Source organism: Helianthus annuus, chromosome 14 (assembly GCF_002127325.2).
Source record: "Helianthus annuus cultivar XRQ/B chromosome 14, HanXRQr2.0-SUNRISE, whole genome shotgun sequence".
Lineage (NCBI taxonomy): Eukaryota > Viridiplantae > Streptophyta > Magnoliopsida > Asterales > Asteraceae > Helianthus > Helianthus annuus.
In genome coordinates, this window is record NC_035446.2 from 147,389,270 (window position 1) to 147,410,398 (window position 21,129).

The 21,129-nt window shown below is 36.1% G+C and overlaps 1 protein-coding gene and 1 long non-coding RNA gene across 2 annotated transcripts; both read right to left on the minus strand.

Moving 5' to 3' along the window:
* Nucleotides 1–838: 838 nt before the first annotated feature.
* On the minus strand, nt 839–1,462 carry LOC110907559. Its single transcript, XM_022152523.1, has one exon. It carries the CDS (start codon nt 1,460–1,462, stop codon nt 839–841), a length of 624 nt encoding a protein of 207 aa, XP_022008215.1.
* An 18,644-nt stretch (nt 1,463–20,106) lies between these two features.
* LOC110906058 lies at nt 20,107–20,829 on the minus strand. The gene is made up of 2 exons (XR_002573621.2): nt 20,763–20,829; nt 20,107–20,301 (listed from the first exon to the last, which is right to left on the minus strand). It is a non-coding gene; the product is annotated as an uncharacterized LOC110906058 (long non-coding RNA).
* Between the last annotated feature and the right edge of the window lie 300 nt (nt 20,830–21,129).

Here is a 21,129-nt window from a genome sequence, read left to right on the forward strand (position 1 = left end):
ACAAACTCTAACCTCTGATCTATACAAACACTGCTATGCTAACTACTGATATTACATTTTAATACATAAAGCAAACATAAACTGCTGCTGTATCCTTCCACTGATGTGAACCCAGCAGTACTTGTCATGATCAGCAGTGCTTGAACCAAGGAAGTAGATTGAGCAGCAGAGCTTTAGTTCTTCAACAGACTTTGACTTGATCAGCAGTTGTAGATCAGCAAATTGCATGATAGCAGATAGGAGGTCAGCAGATGTTGAAACCACTTTTAAGGGGAGAGACTTGCAACCAAACATCTGCTTATTCTGGATCCATTGCTCTGATCCAGTTTTGGCTTTTATTATCTGTTCCTTTGGCAGGGTTCAATCCCAACAAGAATTCGAGATTCGGTTGAACCCCTCATCCTACAAATCATAATTTCAGAAAATTAAAGTTACCACTTCAAAAATTGGGGCTAGCTACTCAAAATTAGGGGCTCATGCATTGGATTATCCTTTGATTTCAGGTTCAATTGCTTGATTTCTTGAAACTAGGGTTTTACCCCTTGTACTCTGCTCTTGGTCGATCCCCCAGACACACCTACTGTGTGTTTTTGGGATTTAATTGTTTTTAATAATTAAGCTTAATAATCTTACACTTTTACCCCCTTCAATTAGTTGGTGTTTTTAATTTAAGCTTTTCCCCATACTTAACTACCATCTTGCCATATTTCATTAACTATGTTAAGTTCATTATTTATTTTTACTTATTTTTACGTTAACATTTTTGGGGTGCTACAAGTCTACCCCCCTTAAAAGAGGTTTCGTCCTCGAAAACTGGGCACATAACAAATTCAAACATTTACATACCGAAGAGAAAAGGGTAGTGCCTACGCATTTCATCTTCCACCTCCCATGTAAGTTCCGATCCCTTTCGGTGTTGCCATTGAACCAACACTTGTCTAACGGCTTTGTTGCGAAGATTCTTTACCTTAACGTCTTTAATGGCTATCGGTCTTTCGACATAATTCAACCCCTCGTCCAATTCAATGTCGTCGAGAGGTACTAACGCTGTTTCATCCGCAAGACACTTTCTCAACTGCAATACGTGGAAGGTATTGTGAATCCCGTCTAGTGTAGGCGGTAATTCTAAACGATATGCAACCTTTCCGACTCGAGCCAAAATTTTAAACAGTCCTATATAACGAGGACCTAACTTACCCCGTTTACGAAAACGGATTATACCCTTCCATGGAGATACTTTCAGCAAAACATAATCTCCGACTTGAAACTCGATAGGACGCCTTCTCTTGTCCGCATAAGCTTTTTGCCGATCCTGAGCTGCTTTCAGTCGATCTCTAATCAAATCAATCTTTTCATTTTTCACTGCTATTAAATCACTTGGCGCAAGCTCCCTTTTCCCTACTTCACCACAACATACGGGAGTCCTACATTTTCTCCCGTATAGCAATTCATAAGGAGCCATTTGAATGCCACTATGGTAACTATTATTATAAGAGAATTCCACTAGTGGTAAATGGTCATCCCAACGTCCCCCAAAGTCTAAGGCACACGCTCTCAACATATCGACAAGTGTTTGAATGGTTCTTTCTGAGGGTGATAGGCGGTGCTTATGTGTCTGAGGGTGATAGGCGGTGCTTATGTGTCTGAGGGTGATAGGCGGTGCTTATGTGTCTGAGGGTGATAGGCGGTGCTTATGTGTAACTTCGTGCCCATACTCTCATGAAATTTCTGCCAGTAACGAGAGGTAAATCTAGTATCCCGGTCTGAGACGATTGACACGGGCACCCCGTGTCGAGATATGATCTCATTCATATAAATTCCTGCCATTCTCTCAGAAGAGTAAGACTCTCGGATAGGTAGAAAATGGGCACTTTTTGTAAGTCGATCTACGATTACTCATATTGTGTCATGCCCCTTTTTCATTCTGGGAAGCTTGGTTACCAAATCAATCGTTATTTCCTCCCATTTCCATACCGGAATTTCCAAAGGTTGTAATTCCCTGTATGGTTTTTGATGTTCTGCTTTCACTTGGGAGCATGTTAAGCATTTCGCGACATACTTAACAATATCGCGTTTCATACCCGGCCACCAATAATTAGTCTTCAAGTCCCGGTACATTTTTGTTGCCTCGGGGTGGATTGAATACCGTGACTTATGAGCTTCTTCGAGTAGCGCGGTCTTGACTTCGCAAAACCGTTGTATCCAAATTCAACCAAATCTTGTTTTGAGTCCGATCGAATTTTCTTCTAATTTTTTAGCTATACCTTTCATTCTTTCTTTCTTTGGGTCTTTCCCTCCAAGCGACTTTATTTGGGAGTCTAGTACCATTTCAAGTAGGCGTGGTGTAACTATCATCTTCATGGATTTACTTGAATCAGAGGTGGATACTCTTTTCGGCTTAACGCATCTGCCACCACGTTCGCCTTTCCCGGGTGATAAAGGATATCGCAATCGTAATCTTTGATAAGTTCTAACCATCTCCGCTGCCTCATATTTAAGTCTTTCTGTTCGAAGAAATATTTGAGGCTTTTGTGATCCGAGTAGATGGTATATCTCGTACCATATAGATAGTGCCTCCAAATCTTTAAGGCGGAGACTACCGCTGCCAATTCTAAATCGTGTGTTGGGTAGTTTACTTCATGTGGTTTTAATTGTCGTGAAGCATATGCGATAACCTTTCCTCTTTGCATCAAAACACACCCTAAACCCTGCTGTGAGGCATCTGAATAAACAACCAGATCTTCTGTCCCATCTGGTAATGTTAAGACCGGGGGACTCGACAGTTTCTCCTTTTGCATTCGAAAGGCTTCTTCCTGTTCTTTACCCCACACAAACTTTTCTTTCTTCCTCTTCAGTTTTGTTAAGGGTAACGCTATCTTTGAGAAATCCTGTATGAACCTTCTATAATACCCCGCGAGGCCTAGAAAACTTCTTATTTCAGTTGGATTTTTCGGGGAAACCCACTTCACTACGGCCTCATTTTTTGACGGATCTAATAAAACACCTTTCGAAATTATCACGTGACCCAGAAACTGCACCTCTCTGAGCCAAAAGACACACTTTGAAAATTTTGCATAAAGTTTTTCCTTACGGATAATGTCAAGTACTTCGCGCAAGTGTCTCGCATGTTCAGCCTTGCTTCGCGAATAGACTAGAATATCATCTATGAACACGATCACAGATTTATCTAGCATGGGTCGACATACCTGGTTCATAAGATCCATAAATGCTGCTGGCGCATTCGTCAACCCAAAGGACATAACTAGAAACTCGTAATGTTCATGTCGGGTTCTACATGCAGTCTTTGCAATGTCTTCTTCTCGTACCCTGACTTGATGATATCCCGAACGCAAGTCTATCTTTGAGAACCAATTCGCCCCTTGTAACTGATCGAAAAGATCATCAATTCTGGGTAAGGGGTAATGGTTCTTTATGGTTATTTTGTTCCATTCCCTATAGTCGACACACATGCGCATCGACCCATCCTTCTTTTTTACAAATAAGATAGGTGCTCCCCAAGGTGACACACTCGGGTGTATAAAGCCCTTATCAATTAGATCTTGTAACTGTGTCATTAACTCCCGCATCTCAGTGGGGGCCAATCTATACGGGGCTTTCGCTACCGGTTTTGCACCCGGATTTAATTCAATGCGAAACTCTATTTCTCGTTCGGGAGGGAGTCCCGGTAATTCCTCCGGAAATACGTCCAGAAATTCGTTCACGATCTCAACATCTTCAAGCTTCGGGAGACTTTGTCGAGCATCTACTACATAAGCTAGGTATGCTCTACTCCCATTAAGTACGTACTTAACGGCTTGAACGAGGGTACACAGTTCCGTTTCTACATTTCTCTCTCCTTGAATACTCAGTTGCCTTCCACTTGGAGATTGGACAAGTATTACTTTATTTTCACAATTAATCTCCACGTGGTGTCACGCTATCCAATCCATACCCACTATCATTTTAAATTCCCCCAAAACCATAGGTATGAGGTCGATATCGAATTCTTCATCTTCTATTGTGAACTTACAATTTCTACAAACCTCATGTAACACATAGTTCTTACTATCGGCTATCTCTACCTCTAAAGGTATCGGCATTCGTTCAATCTTAAACGAAGGATGTTGTACGATTTCATTTGAAATAAATGACATAGTGGCTCTAGTATCAAACAAAACATAAACTGGTATGAAATTTAATAAAAAGATACCTGAAACCACATTCGGATGGGCTTGGCTTCTTCGGATGTGATTTGAAACATCCTCCCTTTCGCCCTAGAGCTTTCCTCATTCTTTCCCTCCTTCTTCGACCCTTACTGAAGTTTAGGACACTCCGACTTAACATGCCCCTTTTAAAACAGTTGTAACAAGTTTTCGGGTTGTTAGGGCATTTGTAGAACGTATGCCCTTCATCACCACATTTATAGCACCCCTTCTTGCCTAAAAGGCATTCCCCAGTATGAAGTTTCCCACATGTCTTGCAAGGAGTGATACCACCCTTCGACTTATCCTTCTTTCCATGGTCTTGAAACTTCGCCTTCTTAGACGGACTTGAATTGGCCCCTTTTTCCGTTGATCTCTTTTCACCACGTTCCTCTTGTCTTTTAATCTCTAGTTCTCTATCCCGAGCCCAATTAATAAGCTCATCACACATTTCAAGGGAGTGATAAACTCCCTAAATTCTGCCTTTAGTATACCATAATAGCGCTTGATCTTCATTCTTTCCGTCTTCACAAAATCTCCGCAGAACTTCATCTTATCCAAGAAGGTGTTTGTTATTTCGTTAATCGTCTCGTTTTTCTATTAGAGGCGTAAGAAATCCTCCTGAATCTTATCAATAACTGACTGAGGACAGTGATACCTCATGAAAGGTTCCTTGAATTCCTTCCAAGTCATCACTTGAAGTTTGTCCTCACCAACTTCCTTACTATATGCATCCCACCAATCCTTCGCTTGAAAGGCGAGTTGACCAGTAGCGAACATCACTTGATCTTCCTTATCACACCGACTTCGTATAAACACCGCCTCTATGTTTGAAATCCATCTTTGGCATGCTATCGGATCGATTTTGCCATCATATGTTGCAGGGTTGCAGGCCATGAAATCCTTTTATGTGCACCGTCGTTCCTTGCTTTTACTTTTAGATCCCTCAATCAATTCTTTCAATTCTTTGATTTTGCTAATCATTATTGCATCTACAACCCCCAACACCCGACTTTCTACTTCTTGAGCTATTTGTGGAAGGTTAGCTTGTATAACCCCTTGTGCCAGTTCTATGACTTTACTATTAAATTCTTCTTGACGGACCGTATCATCATCCTCATTAGCGTTCCTTGTATCCGCCATCTACAAAATCATGTTTACATCCATTATTAATCACAAGCTTTAAATATAACACGTGCGTTAGTCTTTGATTACTACATTTGTAATCATGCATTTCAATTTTTAACCCTCTAAGTTTCATCATTCATTTCGTGTCATTCGTTACATTACTTTCAACTCTTACCAATTCTTTTTCATTGTAATCACTAATTGTGATCATAAGTATCTTATTATACTTATAAGGATCCTACGCAATCATCGAATAGTCCTTTGGATAATACGGGAACCTCAAATGAGAAAAACAAAACAAATCAGCGGACTTGTTTTCTGCTTGGCGTCGGCGACGGCTGGGAATCCCGTCGGCGACGGGGCTTAGAAAGTGGCGTCAGCCACAATTCCCCGTAGACAGGAATTTAGGGCGTCGGCCCAAGGAGTGGCGTCAGCGACGCGCAGATCCGGCGTCGGTGACGGCCCGTCTGCTGTTGTTTCACTGCTGACTTGTTTTTGGCTGATTCGACCATTTCCCGAGTCCGTTTTCAGCCACACGGGTCCAGGGACTTCTCATTTCACCCCCATTACCACTTCTTAGCATACATAGCTTTAAAACTTATGCCGTGAACACATTATATATACTTATATTTACTGGTAATTTAAATTTTTACCTCGTAGCGATCTTGGAGCGAGCACACTTTCGAGCGAGCCGTCAGTTTGAGTTCAAGCACTACAACTTGTGCTCGAATCCCTCAAACCTCAGCTCTGATACCAACTTATTATGCCCCTAACTTTACCCTTTTAAAAACTACAATATGTAGGAAAATTTTAGAAATTTTCGGCATGACCAATTCGTATTTAGACCACTAATTCCTGTTTTAGACGGTAAAATACTACAACATAAAAGACCTTTTTAAAACCCAAAATGGACATTGTCTACATTGTTCAAAAACATAACTACTACTACGAAGTTATTGCCCAAACTACAAGGACATCAAAAGACTACATAAGTTGAAAGTACATAAAACCAAAACTAAAACCACAATAAGTTAGCATTATCGGAAGCGTGAGGTGGGCATAGATCATGTGTGCTCGTCCCAAATCGTCCAATCGCTTATGTTGAGGATTTACCTACATTTAACAAAAATCAAATAGGTTAATCCGTCGTTATTAACATACTTATCAAAATAACCATTTTGTCCTTAACATGACTTCACATCATTTAATTTGCACTTCTACCCGTTGAACGGTTCAATACATACTTGCCTCTAAGTAGAGGCAAAACATTCCATTCACTACATATCCGTTAATGACGGATATTAACATTCATGACATAACTTCCATTAGGTTCGTTTAAGACGAACAAATGCATTCCTTACATTCTTACACATACACCTCAAACGGTACATGACGGATTGAGTAAAATTTCATTCCTTTCATTCTTAACTTTCCATTAACCGGTTCGACTAGGTTGAAACGGTAATGATGCGTTCTTCTTCATAAATTTTCCATTTTCATAATCCATACAAAACGAATCATATTATTTACTACTCAACTTCCATGAACTACGATTGTCATATTTTGGCGTAAACGACAAGTGACAATTACAATTAGTAAGCATAAACAATAAGCTAGAAATGTACATATAGACTAACATACCTCGATCTTGTGAGCCTTCCGATTTCCTAGTGTTTGAACCTTCTTCCTTCACGCCTATATCAACACATTCATTCATTTATTTAGTACAACTAAATTTCATTCCATCATCTTCCAAATTACACATATTTATTCTTTTAAGCATTTCATCAAACACTTGGTGGGCATCGTATTTACAAGCATTATGTACAAGTATACAAAGCATGAATCCTACTAGTTCATCTTATAACTCATCAACAATCAATCCATGTTCATATCATTCTTTTATCCTATATAAATTTTCTAAGATTCAAGCATTACAACATCGTCATATTTCAAGATTTCACATGATTATATCTACTTTGATCATCATATTCACGACACAATTTCATAAAGTGGGTTTTTACTAAAATCTTTCAAATAACCTAAAATCAAACATGATTCTTGTTCTAAAAAGTAATCCTAACTCAGATTTACCACATTTGTTACAAGAATTCAAGATTCGGTTGAACCCCTCATCCTACAATTCGTAATTTCAGAAAATTAAACTTACCACTTCAAAAATTGGGGTTAGCTACTCGAAATTAGGGGCTCATGCATTGGATTATCCTTTGATTTCAGGTTCAATTGCTTGATTTCTTGAAACTAGGGTGTCACGACCCCCGACCCACCCTGGACGGAATCGGGAGCCGTGAGCAGCCCAGTGGTACCGTTGATTATTTTGAAAAATATTGCAGCGGAAATTTCATCAGGACCGTGAGTTAGGAAAAATATCAGAGTTTAGAAAACACCGGATTTTATTTAAATAGATGGAATAAATTCAGGTTTTACAAAGGTAGCTTTTAATAAAAACAATATTTCTTAACTTGATTTAATTAATAAAATAAGCCACTTCTTGAAATCCTTCAGTGCCGGATCCAATCCTTACTCCAATCTACTGTAATTACCTGAAACGCATTTTAAAAAGGTTTTGTCAGCGGGAAATACTGAGTGAGTTCATTCAGGTTTTATACAAAAACATATTTGTTATAATTCACAGCATTGAGAGTTTTTACATTTGCTTCTTTAAGATTGGCAAAGACTCAATCACTGCAATTACAACTTTGTTATAATTTACAGTATTAAGAGCAATTACAATGTTTCTGATATCAACCAACTACCCACAGTATTTGTCACTCGACCCATTGGCCCATTCGTCCAATGGTGTCTGTGACTATGGTCATATCACCCTTTGGCTAACTCGTTGTCCAACGGTGAAGATTATCAAGTAATGTATACAAAACCCCACATACCGGCTGTAATTTGGTGATTACAAAAACTTAATCCCTGTAATTATAACTTTGAAAAATAATTTGGAGTTTTAAAACAGTTGATAAAAAGAGAATGACTCACATTATAAGCATGCAGATTCATACGGGCAAAGTTTAGTCTACAGATAAGCCTTGATATATTGCAGATTTATACAGGTAGAGCTTAGCCTATTGATTAGCCTTGTAACCTAGTGCACACGAACTAGGTAAGTAACTAATACAACATTTACGATAACTCACGAGATTAAAACCCTCACAACGAATGACAAAGTGCAATCACTTAAACATCCATCGGATTCACAACGAATGACAGAGTATTCCCTGAGTTCGGGTGGTACTAAAACATCCTGTCGGAATCACGATGAATGACAAAGGTTAGCACTTAAACATCCTGTCGGATAGTTTCAATCGATCGGATATTGAATCATAACAGCGATTGAGTTAATACTCAATATCGTAGCAGCGCCTCGCTATTGTGAATGTATTTTACGAATTAGAGTAGTCTAATTTCATTTTTGAAAATTTTGATCGACACCCATGAAATGCTCATAACCCCTTCTATTTATAGCTGAAATTTGACCCCCTCGCGTGACGCGAGGGGTCACCCCGGGGGCCTCGCGTGACGCGACGGGACACGTTTCATCATAGGCTTGCCACGTGTCCAACTAGCTTGTATGAGTCGACGGGATTGATAAATTCGAATTAGACAGCAAGATATGTGGATAATCGTCGAGTAGGGAATACCCCCCTGAGTTTTAGGGGCCCTGATCCTGATCCTGATTCTGATTGTTCTGAAAATTTTAGGAGTTGTGCAGGATTACTTGGGTGTCTCAACTAGTGTTTCCTATTGGGTAAATAAAATAATAGATATGACTTTTGATGAGAGTTGTTTACAAAATAGAATAATAAATAATAGTTTTGGGTAAATCACAAAAAGGAAATAAAACGGTGAGAAAAGAGAATGGACCCACTTTGTAACTTTAGGGTTCAACTAGAAAATCTCCTGGTATAAATTTTGGGTATAACTTTTGATTTATTTAAAAATATATAATGTACTCGTGTTAAGTATAGTACCCCTAATTCAACCTTGTCCCGATGTCCCGAGATTGAATCCCAACAACTTAGTCGGGCAGAGCCCTGACATATGTTATGAGGCTCAGATCGATCGAAAAAGGTTAGCAGTGATCAGGAGTTAAAATACTTAAAACGGGACAGGCTTAATTATTACTACAAATGAAAAATAAAAATAACAAGTATAACTCTAGAGAGAGAGAGGGAGACGAAAGTGAAAGATAGGGGAGAACAAAAAGGAAGTCTTGATCTGCTATTTATACTATGTTCAACAACTTTGGAGTGTACACCTCAAGGACACGTACAGCCTTATTAAAATTCTCCTGCCACTTATCCACCATGTAGAATTTTAGATTTAAATATTATTTTATATTCTATTTTGATTCTTTTCTTGATTATCTCGACATATACATATAAACAAAATTTCAATTTGTAAACTTTATTATTATTTTATTATTATATATATATATTATAATTAATTTAACTGCTTTAATTATTTGGTGTGTTATAACTTATAAAATATAGCGTTTTATAAAATAATAAATATATCATCAGTACGAGAATATTTTTATCTACATTTAGGTCTAAATTTCATTAAAAATTGAGTAGGTCCAAAATACAATGTATTTTTATAATTTAATTATTATATGGTTCCTAGGCCCGTCTAAATACTTTACATTTCTAATAGTTAACTTACCCGTAAGCTACCTGTCAAATAATATAAGTTTTTATATACTTTTATTTTATTTAAAAAGGTTACCCATATTAGGGCCAATTAATTAATATAATATTTCAACCAACTATATAAAGTAGTGTTTTAAAATGATTTAGGTTGAATATTTATATTAATAATAAACTAGTTACTAGTGGTTAATAAATTTAACCAAACCTATAATTCTTATATGATAAAAATAGGAATGTTACATTCTCCCCACCTTGTTTTAAATCTCGTCCTCGAGATTTGGGTGACGATATTTCTTTTAGATTTATGTTATATTTTAGTCAATAAAACCAATTTTAAGGTAGATGACACATAATTTAAAATATCAAAGTTTGTGAATACGAGTTGTACCATAAGTAGGATGCAATGGTTCAACTGAATTAGTTCAAGAAATCGATGACAAACGAATGAGATGAAATGATATAATTTCCAAAGTGACTAGGTTCAAGCCAAAAGATATATGATCAATAGATATTTAAAATGAATGTGAAGGATTTTTAGAATCAATGAAATTCTTTGTCAAAAGAAAGCTTACTTTGATTGGCAACTGAGGAAGACTTAGAATCGATAGGTTCAAAATGAAATAAAAGTATGAAAATGATTTATCAAATATTGAATTATGATATGAGAAAATCAATGTGTTGAGATGAGTGAATTGCAAAGATACACCAAAAGAGAATAGAGTTAGTGTATCATTGTTTATTTAGAGTTCCAATTTGTTTTTAATTGTGAAATAATGTGATAGTACATTATTAGTGACCATATATATATATATATATATATATATATATATATATATATATATATATATATATATATATATATATATATATATATATATATATATATATATATTTTATACTATGTCCTAGAGATCGAAATATAATAAGAACAAGTTGTTTTGGCATGACCAACCATTATATTATATTTGTAAAGCAAATGTAATACATATTATTTGTTACGCATTTTTACTATATATAAATGGTCACCATTTTGAAATAAATATTATTTTAGTATTTTACTATACTATGTTAAATAACTATGTAATATATATTACAAAACACCGCAATGAAGTTATTATATTACAAAATATTTTAGTATTATTATTTTGTAAAATAAATCATTATTATTTATAACGTTAAATGAAAGTTGTAAATAAAAGGGTAAAAATATCTATTATACAAAAGTATTTGTAAAATATTTTGTAAATATATAACACTTAATGGGTCGATTCTATGTGATTACTTATGTTTATTTTGAAACCATATAACGTTGTGAAATGTATTTACAAATGTTGTAACTAAGTGAAAACGGTGACTATTCTTCATATATTACAATCTTCTCCTAACTCAACGTAGTTGATGACTACTATATTATTCTTATATGGTTATTTTCTTGCCAGAGTGTTATGGTACATAGTTACCACAAAACATGTGATACACAATTATTTATATAATTTTATTCGTCCCTCTAATTCTTGAATTATTTTATGAAAATATGTTTTCTCTTTATAGTACAAAGTATATATATATGTATATATTTTTATATATAATTAACATTTATTAAATAAGTATGATGATTTAATTTATATTAAATAGTTATTATCATGGTTGGATATTGGTTAGTGCTGCCTTGTTTAAGCATGGGTGATCAGTCCATGCCTAACTAAGGCTAGGCTATCCAAGATCTGTCCCTGACAATAAACCTAGTAATTTAAAATAATACTAACACTATTACTATTACTATATTATTACTAATAGTAAAATTATGATTAATTACCAATAATAAATAACTAAACATAAACTTAAATGAGAGTATACCTCAAACATAGTTTTATACGTAAAATTATAAATTCTTTACCGTAATGGTTTAACAAGAATTTTTAGGTATAGGAATACTATATTGTAAATAATGTAATTACTTATGCAAGTTTCCATATATAATTAATAAAGTTTATATTTTAAATTTATATAATATTTTTCGATCAATGATGATAAAGCAATAAATATCACGAAAGGCTCGATTGATGCTGTAAGAACTATTTAAGAGATACACGGAAATAGGACATGAAATTGTGTATTATTATCTTAGCACACGATTGTGTTAAGATTGCTTTGTATAGAATAAATCAACAAAGCGGATTCAGATATAAATAAATAAATAATTAAATCCGGGATTAGCACAATCTTCAGATTTTGTGAAAACGTCACCACAAGGTGATCATGATCAAAGAAATAATTTAGTGAAGTCGAAGGCCAAGAAAGCATGTTATAGTTCAAGAGAATCGAAGTGCTTGTTGGGATTATTTCGGATTTGAATATGATGGCTTAAAAATATCATATGGGACCTTGAATTGAATACGTATTGCGAGCAACTTAACTGGGTTTGAATAAAACGAGTTTTAATAAAGAAGTTCGGACATGATTACAACAGAAACCATGTATACCCTTCAAAAGAAAATCAAGTTTTTTTTTCAAGAAATTCATTGATTTGATATTAAAGAGTCATCGCTTTGTAAAAACGTGGTTTACAATGCAAAAATCAACTATAGCGAAATGATATTTGAACTTTTGATAAAACAACAAATTGAAATGATGCCCTCCTATGGTCTTCATAACTCAAATGAATCACATGCGCAACAAACAGTGCATGTGTAACGTGTGGATTTACCAAGAAATGAAATGGATCAATATTGGCTACTATGAAAGAAATCCTCATGGTATGATGACCATTTAGGGGAAGTGGACACGCGAAAGTCAACTCATTATAGGCAGAAGTTAGAATTGCAACGAAAGGAATATAAGAACTTTATCTGGAATTTCGTGTGATAATCGTTGTTAAGTGACACTACCAAGGAATGTCGAATGAAATGAAAATGAAATAAGGGATTTGCAAAGGTATATGACTTCTTTTGTGGTACTAATAATTATGACTCTGATTAGACTGTGCACCTATGGTTGTGAAATATTGTTCCAACGTACCTCAGCGATATTCAGATCGTTTGTAGGATCATGTGGCAAAGTGCTTCTTTTTAATTAGTAGTTCTTCTACTGACGGAATTAATATTGGTGTCATCGTGCCCAATTTATATTTTCTAAAGGTCTTGCCTTGGAAGTCATGTGTGATAAACTTTGACGTCTTGTGGACGTATAATTTTAAGTTTCATGTGTTTTCTTGTGCACTAGCACAACTTTACATGTTTCTTACTTGCGTTAATAGTTTATGATAACACATTAGAAATTTCTTATACTTTTGATGGTGTCCCAACTTAATGGGTTTCTATTGTTATTTTGTCACACGAGCTACGAGACAAATGATCAAACGAAATAATGTTTGATATCGGAAAAGAGATTCCTGATAAAGAAATCTAGACACATATGCTTGTGCTTTATTCTTAATTAACTCTTGGAATTCCTTATAGATATACATATCTATATAATCATATATTTCATATGCTGTAATATACATACCCTCTATAAGGTCAATTTATTTAACAGATTCATATTTCCAAAACAAGTCAGATATCAGGTCATGATATTATTTAGGGAAATCTTGTCACTTGTTTGACATATTATATACCCCGTCTTATCCGGTTCACGCCGGAGAGGTAACCTCAGTATATCCGGACAAGCTGGAGAGTCTGCTACACCTTACCCAGTTTTGCCGGAGAACATTTTCTATTTCCCATAAATAGTATCTTTTCAAGATTTTAAAAGTGCCTCTTTTATTAGGGCTTTTATCCAGAACCAAGGAAATTTGTATTTCCATAACATATCCTTACTCTAGACCAAGTAATATCAATAAGCAAGAATTAATAGTAATTAAGTGTTATTGCTTCTTTATCGTACCTTGCAATGTTCTAATCATCATTCTTATGGCATACCAATATTCATCACACTATACTTATATAAGTAATTTTATCTTGAAGCTTATATTAAGGCAAAATTCTTAAGTTCAAGTCTAAATATTATCCTGAGTGCTACCAGATAATATTAAGTTCCTAATTCTCCATTTAAACTTAGGTATTATTACAACACCTAATTGCTTAAACAAGTGGCTTAGCTTATACTAAAGCATCTTTTCTTAAGTTCAAGTCTAAATGCTATCAGATGTGCTACCAGTTAATAGCAATCTCCTAACTCTTTTATTTAAGCTAAAGTATTATTATCACAACACTTATAGGCTTAAAGCAGTGGCTCTGATACCACCTTTACTGTCATGACCCTCGACCCACCCTGGACGGAATCGGGAGTCGTGAGCAGCCCAGTGGTACCGGTGATTATTTTGAAAAATATTGCAGCGGAAATTTCATCAGGACCGTGAGTTAGGAAAAATATCAGAGTTTAGAAAACACCGGATTTAATTTAAATAGATGGAATAAATTCAGGTTTTACAAAGGTAACTTTTAATAAAAACAATATTTCTTAACTTACTAAAATAAGCCACTTCTTGAAGTCCTTCAGTGCCGGATCCAATCCTTACTCCAATCTACTGTAACTACCTGAAACGCATTTTAAAAAGGTTTTGTCAGCGGGGAAATACTGAGTGAGTTCATTCAGGTTTTATACAAAAACATATTTGTTATAATTCACAGCATTGAGAGTTTTTACATTTGCTTCTTTAAGATTGGCAAAGACTCAATCACTGCAATTACAACTTTGTTATAATTTACAGTATTAAGAGCGATTACAATGTTTCTGATATCAACCAACTACCCACAGTATTTGTCACTCGACCCATTGGCCCATTCGTCCAATGGTGTCTGTGACTATGGTCATATCAACCCTTGGCTAACTCGTTGTCCAATGGTGAAGATTATCAAGTAATGTATACAAAACCCCACATACCGGCTGTAATTTGGTGATTATAAAGACTTAATCCCTGTAATTATAACTTTGAAAAATAACTTGGAGTTTTGTAAAACAGTTGATAAAAAGAGAATGACTCACATTATAAGCATGCAGATTCATACGGGCAAAGTTTAGTCTACAGATAAGCCTTGATATATTGCAGATTTATAAAGGTAGAGCTTAGCCTATTGATTAGCCTTGTAACCTAGTGCACACGAACTAGGTAAGTAACTAATACAGCATTTACGATAACTCACGAGATTAAAACCCTCACAACGAATGACAAAGTGCAATCACTTAAACATCCATCGGATTCACAACGAATGACAGAGTATTCCCTGAGTTCGGGTGGTACTAAAACATCATGTCGGAATCATGATGAATGACAAAGGTTAGCACTTAAACATCCTGTCGGATAGTTTCAATCGATCGGATATTGAATCATAACAGCGATTGAGTTAATACCCAGTATCGTAGCAGCGCCTCGCTATTGTGAATGTATTTTACGAATTAGAGTAGTCTACTTTCGTTTTTGAGAATTTTGATCGACACCCGTGAAATGCTCGTAACCCCTTCTATTTATAGCTGAAATTTGACCCCCTCGCGTGACGCGAGGGGTCACCCCGGGGGCGTCGGGACACGTTTCATCATAGGCTTGCCACGTGTCCAACTAGCTTGTATGAGTCGATGGGATTGATAAATTCGAATTAGACAGCAAGATATGTGGATAATCGTCGAGTAGGGAATACCCCCCCCCCCCCGAGTTTTAGGGGCCCTGATCCTGATTCTGATTGTTCTGAAAATTTTAGGAGTTGTGCAGGATTACTTGGGTGTCTCAACTAGTGTTTCCTATTGGGTAAATAAAATAATAGATATGACTTTTAATGAGAGTTGTCTACAAAATAGAATAATAAATAATAGTTTTGGGTTAATCAAAAAAAGGAAATAAAACGGTGAGAAAAGAGAATGGACCCACTTTGTAACTTTAGGGTTCAACTAGAAAATCTTCTGGTATAAATTTTGGGTATAACTTTTGAGTTATTTAAAAATATATAATGTACTCGTGTTAAGTATAGTACCCCTAATTCAACCTTGTCCCGATGTCCCGAGATCGAATCCCAACAACTTAGTCGGGCAGAGCCCTGACATATGTTATGAGGCTCAGATCGATCGGAAAGGGTAGCGGTGATCGGGAGTTAAGATACTTAAAACGGGACAGGGCTTATTTATTACTACAAATGAAAAATAAAAATAACAAGTATAACTCTAGAGAGAGAGAGAGGGGGAGACGAAAGTGAAAGATAGGGGCGAACAAAAAGGAAGTCTTGATCTGCTATTTATACTATGTTCAAAAACTTTGGAGTGTACACCTCAAGGACACGTACAGCCTTATTAAAATTCTCCTGCCATTTATCCACCATGTAGAATTTTAGATTTAAATATTATTTTATATTCTATTTTGATTCTTTTCTTGATTATCTCGACATATACATATAAACAAAATTTCAAATTGTAAACTTTATTATTATTTTATTATTTATATATATATATATGTATATATATATATATATATATTATAAGTGGAGGGTTCAAATGAGAAGAATTTTTTTGTAAGAAGAAAAAAGAAGAAGTTTCAACTAATAAGAATGCTTCATTTTACTTCATTTAATATTTGCATTTAATTTTAATATAAGGGTATATTGGTAAACTTACAAAAACCATTAATTTGTATTCTTCTCCTTTAATAACTAACTAAATTAAATTTGTAACTCCTTTTAAAAATATATACTTTTTTTCCAAATTAAAAAACCAACTTAATTTAAAGTGTAGAATAAATTACTAGTTGTGTAGGATAAATTACGTGTTGCATAGGATACATTTCGAGGTGTGTAGGATAAATTTCGACTGTGTAGGATAAAATTCTATAATGTGTAGGGTATATGTAGAAAATTTTGATATGTGTAGGTTTTGTAGATTATATGTAGGATAATTAATTATTAGTTGACTAATTAATTAAAGAGTTAAAAATTAATGATATGAGTTATAAATGAAATAGTATTTTACTAATATGTGCTTTCTTCTTTTTCTTCTCACATTGAATTTCTTCTCAAATGAATTTTCCCCTATATTATAATTAATTTAACTGCTTTACTTATTTGGTGCGTTATAACTTATAAAATATAGCGTTTTATAAAATAATAAATATATCATCAGTACGAGAATATTTTTGTCTACATTTGGGTCTAAATTTCATTAAAAATAGAGTAGGTTCAAAATACAATGTATTTTTATAATTTAATTATTATATGGTTCCTAGGCCCGTCTAAATACTTTAAAATTCTAATAGTTAACTTACCCGTAAGCTACCTGTCAAATAATATAAGTTTTTATATACTTTTATTTTATTTAAAAAGGTTACCCATATTAGGGCCAATTAATTAATATAATATTTCAACCAACTATATAAAGTAGTGTTTTAAAACGATTTAGGTTGAATATTTATATTAATAATAAACTAGTTACTAGTGGTTAATAAATTTAACCAAACCTATAATTCTTATATGATAAAAATAGGAATGTTACATAGGGTTTTACCCCTTGTGCTCTGCTCTTGGTCGACCCCCAGACACACTTACTGTGTATTTTTGGGATTTAATTGTTTTTAATAATTAAGTTTAATAATCTTACACTTTTACCCCCTTCAATTAGTTGGTGTTTTTAATTTAAGCTTTTCCCCATACTTAACTACCATCTTGCCATATTTCATTAACTATGTTAAGTTCATTATTTATTTTTACTTATTTTTACGTTAACATTTTTGGGGTGTTACAAGTCTACCCCCCTTAAAAGAGGTTTCGTCCCCGAAACCTGGGCACATAACAAATTCAAACATTTACATACCGAAGAGAAAAGGGTAGTGCCTCCGCATTTCATCTTCCACTTCCCATGTAAGTTCCTATCCCTTTCGGTGTTGCCATTGAACCAACACTTGTCTAACGGCTTTGTTGCGAAGATTCTTTACCTTAACGTATTTAATGGCTATCGGTCTTTCGACATAATTCAACCCCTCATCCAATTCAATGTCATCAAGAGGTACTTACGATGTTTCATCCGCAAGACACTTTCTCAACTGCGATACGTGGAAGGTATTGTGAATCCCGTCTAGTGTAGACGGTAATTCTAAACGATATGAAACCTTTCCGACTCGAGCCAAAATTTAAAACGGTCCAATATAACGAGACCTAACCTACCCCGTTTACAAAAACGGATTACACCCTTCCATGGAGATTCAGCAAAACATAATCTCCGACTTGAAACTCGATAGGACGCCTTCTCTTATCCGCATAAGCTTTTTGCCGATCCTGAGCTGCTTTCAGTCAAATAAACACGAAGCATATATACCGTTGACAAGGAACATACCATTAACCACATTGTTGTCTGCTTGCGCCTAGCGGGCATTGATGTTGAAAGTGTATCCGCGGGCTGCTGGCTGCTACTGCTGCTGAGGCTGCTGCTGTTGATGTTGTTGCGCTGGTTGCTGTTGTGGCTCTTGCTTCACCACTCTGTTTAGGCAGACATTTACAAAGTGGTTGGGATCACCACATGCAAAGCAGGCTCCTGCGTGACCAGCGGGAGCAGGATCTGCTTGTTGGCCCTGGGGAGCAGGAAGAGGAGCTGGCAGTGCAGGAGCTTGAACTTGATCTTGAGCTTGGCGGGGACCAGTATGACAGTTGGCAGTAAAGTGGCCGTACAGGTTGCAGTGAACACAAAATCGACATGCAATCCCAACAGGATGATGATAGGTACAGGTAGGGCACAGTGGGTGTGGACCAGTATATGCACGCTTAGCCGGTGGTGCATTGGTCACCGGTGCCGCTACTTGGCGGTTCTGGGGTTGCGGTTGAGCAGGGACAGCTTGGAGTGGAACGGTGGTTACTGCGCAGTTCTTGTTTCTTTTGTTGTTCTTGCGTTTGCGGCGTGAAGACTTGGAAGCTTGCGGGGCGGCGGTTTCAGTGGTGGGAGAAGACTTGATGGAGACTCTTGGTGGTATTCTTGAAATGACCAGGCAACACTCGCTTGTCATTAATCTCAGCAGCGAGTAGGCATGTCTCTTCGATGGTTGTTGTCTTCGCAGCTTGTACGAAGTCAGCAACACAGTCTGGTAAAGCACGGATGTATTTCTTGATCGTCATCTCAGGTGTTGCCACCTGGCTGGGACAAATGATACAAGGCTGCTTGAAGTAGGCAGTTAGACCGGCTTTATCGCCACCCTCCTGCTTGATGTTCCAGAACTCGTTCTCCAGCTTCTGGAGCTCGTGAGGTGGGCAGAATTCCTTCATCATGAGTTCCTTCAACTCATCCCAAGTAAGCCCATAGGCTGCGTCGTTCCCACGTCTGTTCCTTTCGGCGGTCCACCAATCCAGAGCCCTGGACTGGAAAACGCCAGTTACGTTGACAGTGCGTAGGTGGTCGGGACATCCACTCTGGCGTAGCGTGACTTCAATTGAGTCGAACCATTGAAACATCGCACTTGGTCCGTCTTCGCCTGTGAAGTCTTTTGGGCCACAGGCCTTAAACTGCTTGAAGCTGAAAGTACCCTTTGGAGAGTCAGTCCTTGATTCCTCAGAGGACTTGCTAGCATTTTCATTAAGCTCACTGACAATTTGCGGAATGACCTTATCCATCTACTTTGCAACTAAAGAAGCGATACGCTTGTCAGCATGATTTCTGCGAGCAGCGTGGGAAGTATGCGATCCAAATGACAACATTGTCTGCAACAGACATCGCCATAGGACTCAAACCTATATAATCGAATCTCACCTCACATGCACTACTACTAAATAAAGCTCAGGAACACAACGGCATATAACACATAGTCACATAATCATGTAGGCACATAATCCACATAGGCACGTAAGCACATAAGCACGTAAACACATATAGACACATAGCCCAGCACAATCACGCTTTATACTATATTTTGCACGTATTCATCTACATATATTGCACGTATTCACCTATTATTCAAGGTTGCGATGCGCGTTCGAGAGTAGCGATTGCGAGTAGCGAGTACACAACGAGTATCATAGCATACGATTTGTTAACGTTTTGAGATAGATGTGCAGTGCAAGTTGTGCGTGTTGATCAAAGCGAAAAGCGTATAAATGTAATGCCCTAACACATTTTAACCTAAGATTCGCAGCGGAAACTACATACCTAAAATTTCCTTCATGATATTCTTTCTTTCACTTAAATACATTAATCTCTTTTTATAAATTAATCCAAAAACTAACATACATGTCTCAATTTAAGTGACTATGTACACACCCACATACAATCCGTGTCTTGACTCGATCTTCAACCGCGTACACTTCTAGATGAAACATCCAAACATGTATAGCCTGTAGTCACCACGTTCAAACACATTATTAGCAACCGGTGACAAAATACAAAAATCTTAACACAAGCATAATAACACGTCAACATATCATGCTTTTTCTTATACTAGCCCCTTCATCCATCCATTCGATTACTCGCATCGGATTGTGGAGTCAACCTTCACTTCCTTTGTTAACATGCCTATACTTCACATTAATTCTCAATAGAAAAACGATTAGTACATTATATGAACATGTCCTCAAATTCACATAACTCATCTTATTCATTCAAGCGTAATTTCATTATGTAAGTTCCCTTTCTTACCCAAACCTAATCGAATCCCTTTCTTAACTACTTCCAACCCATTCCATTAAAACTTAACCTAGTAATAGCATTGATTCATACCTTCTTACATTGCATTCAACAATTAACATATATCATAAATACATTACCAAACTAAAGGGTAAGTTCGGAGTTCACTTACCTTGCGCGTCCGTATTCTCGTTCGCTTACTTGATTGAGTCTTCTTAGCCCGTTAGCCTTCAATGCTCAAATCCATCTTGACATGATTCCTATACACTCATGTCATTACATTCACATTCTTATTAGCATATATGCTCATACATATGAACAACCATATCAAATTCACATCTAACATACGACCTACTTGAAGCATACTCAACATCATTAATTCATTTAAACAAGCATAAGGTATACTCGACATCATCCCTAGATAATCTTCACATGAACTATATCTATTTACCCATTACTTGCATACAATTTCACTTATTATTGTCTTTTAGACATTTCATCAAACACTTGGTGTGCGTACTACTTCCTAAGCATAATGT

Coding starts and splice junctions, on each gene's coding strand:
- LOC110907559 (XM_022152523.1), bottom strand. CDS start 1,462: ATGGCTCCTTATGAATTGCTATACGGGAGAAAATGTAGGACTCCCGTA.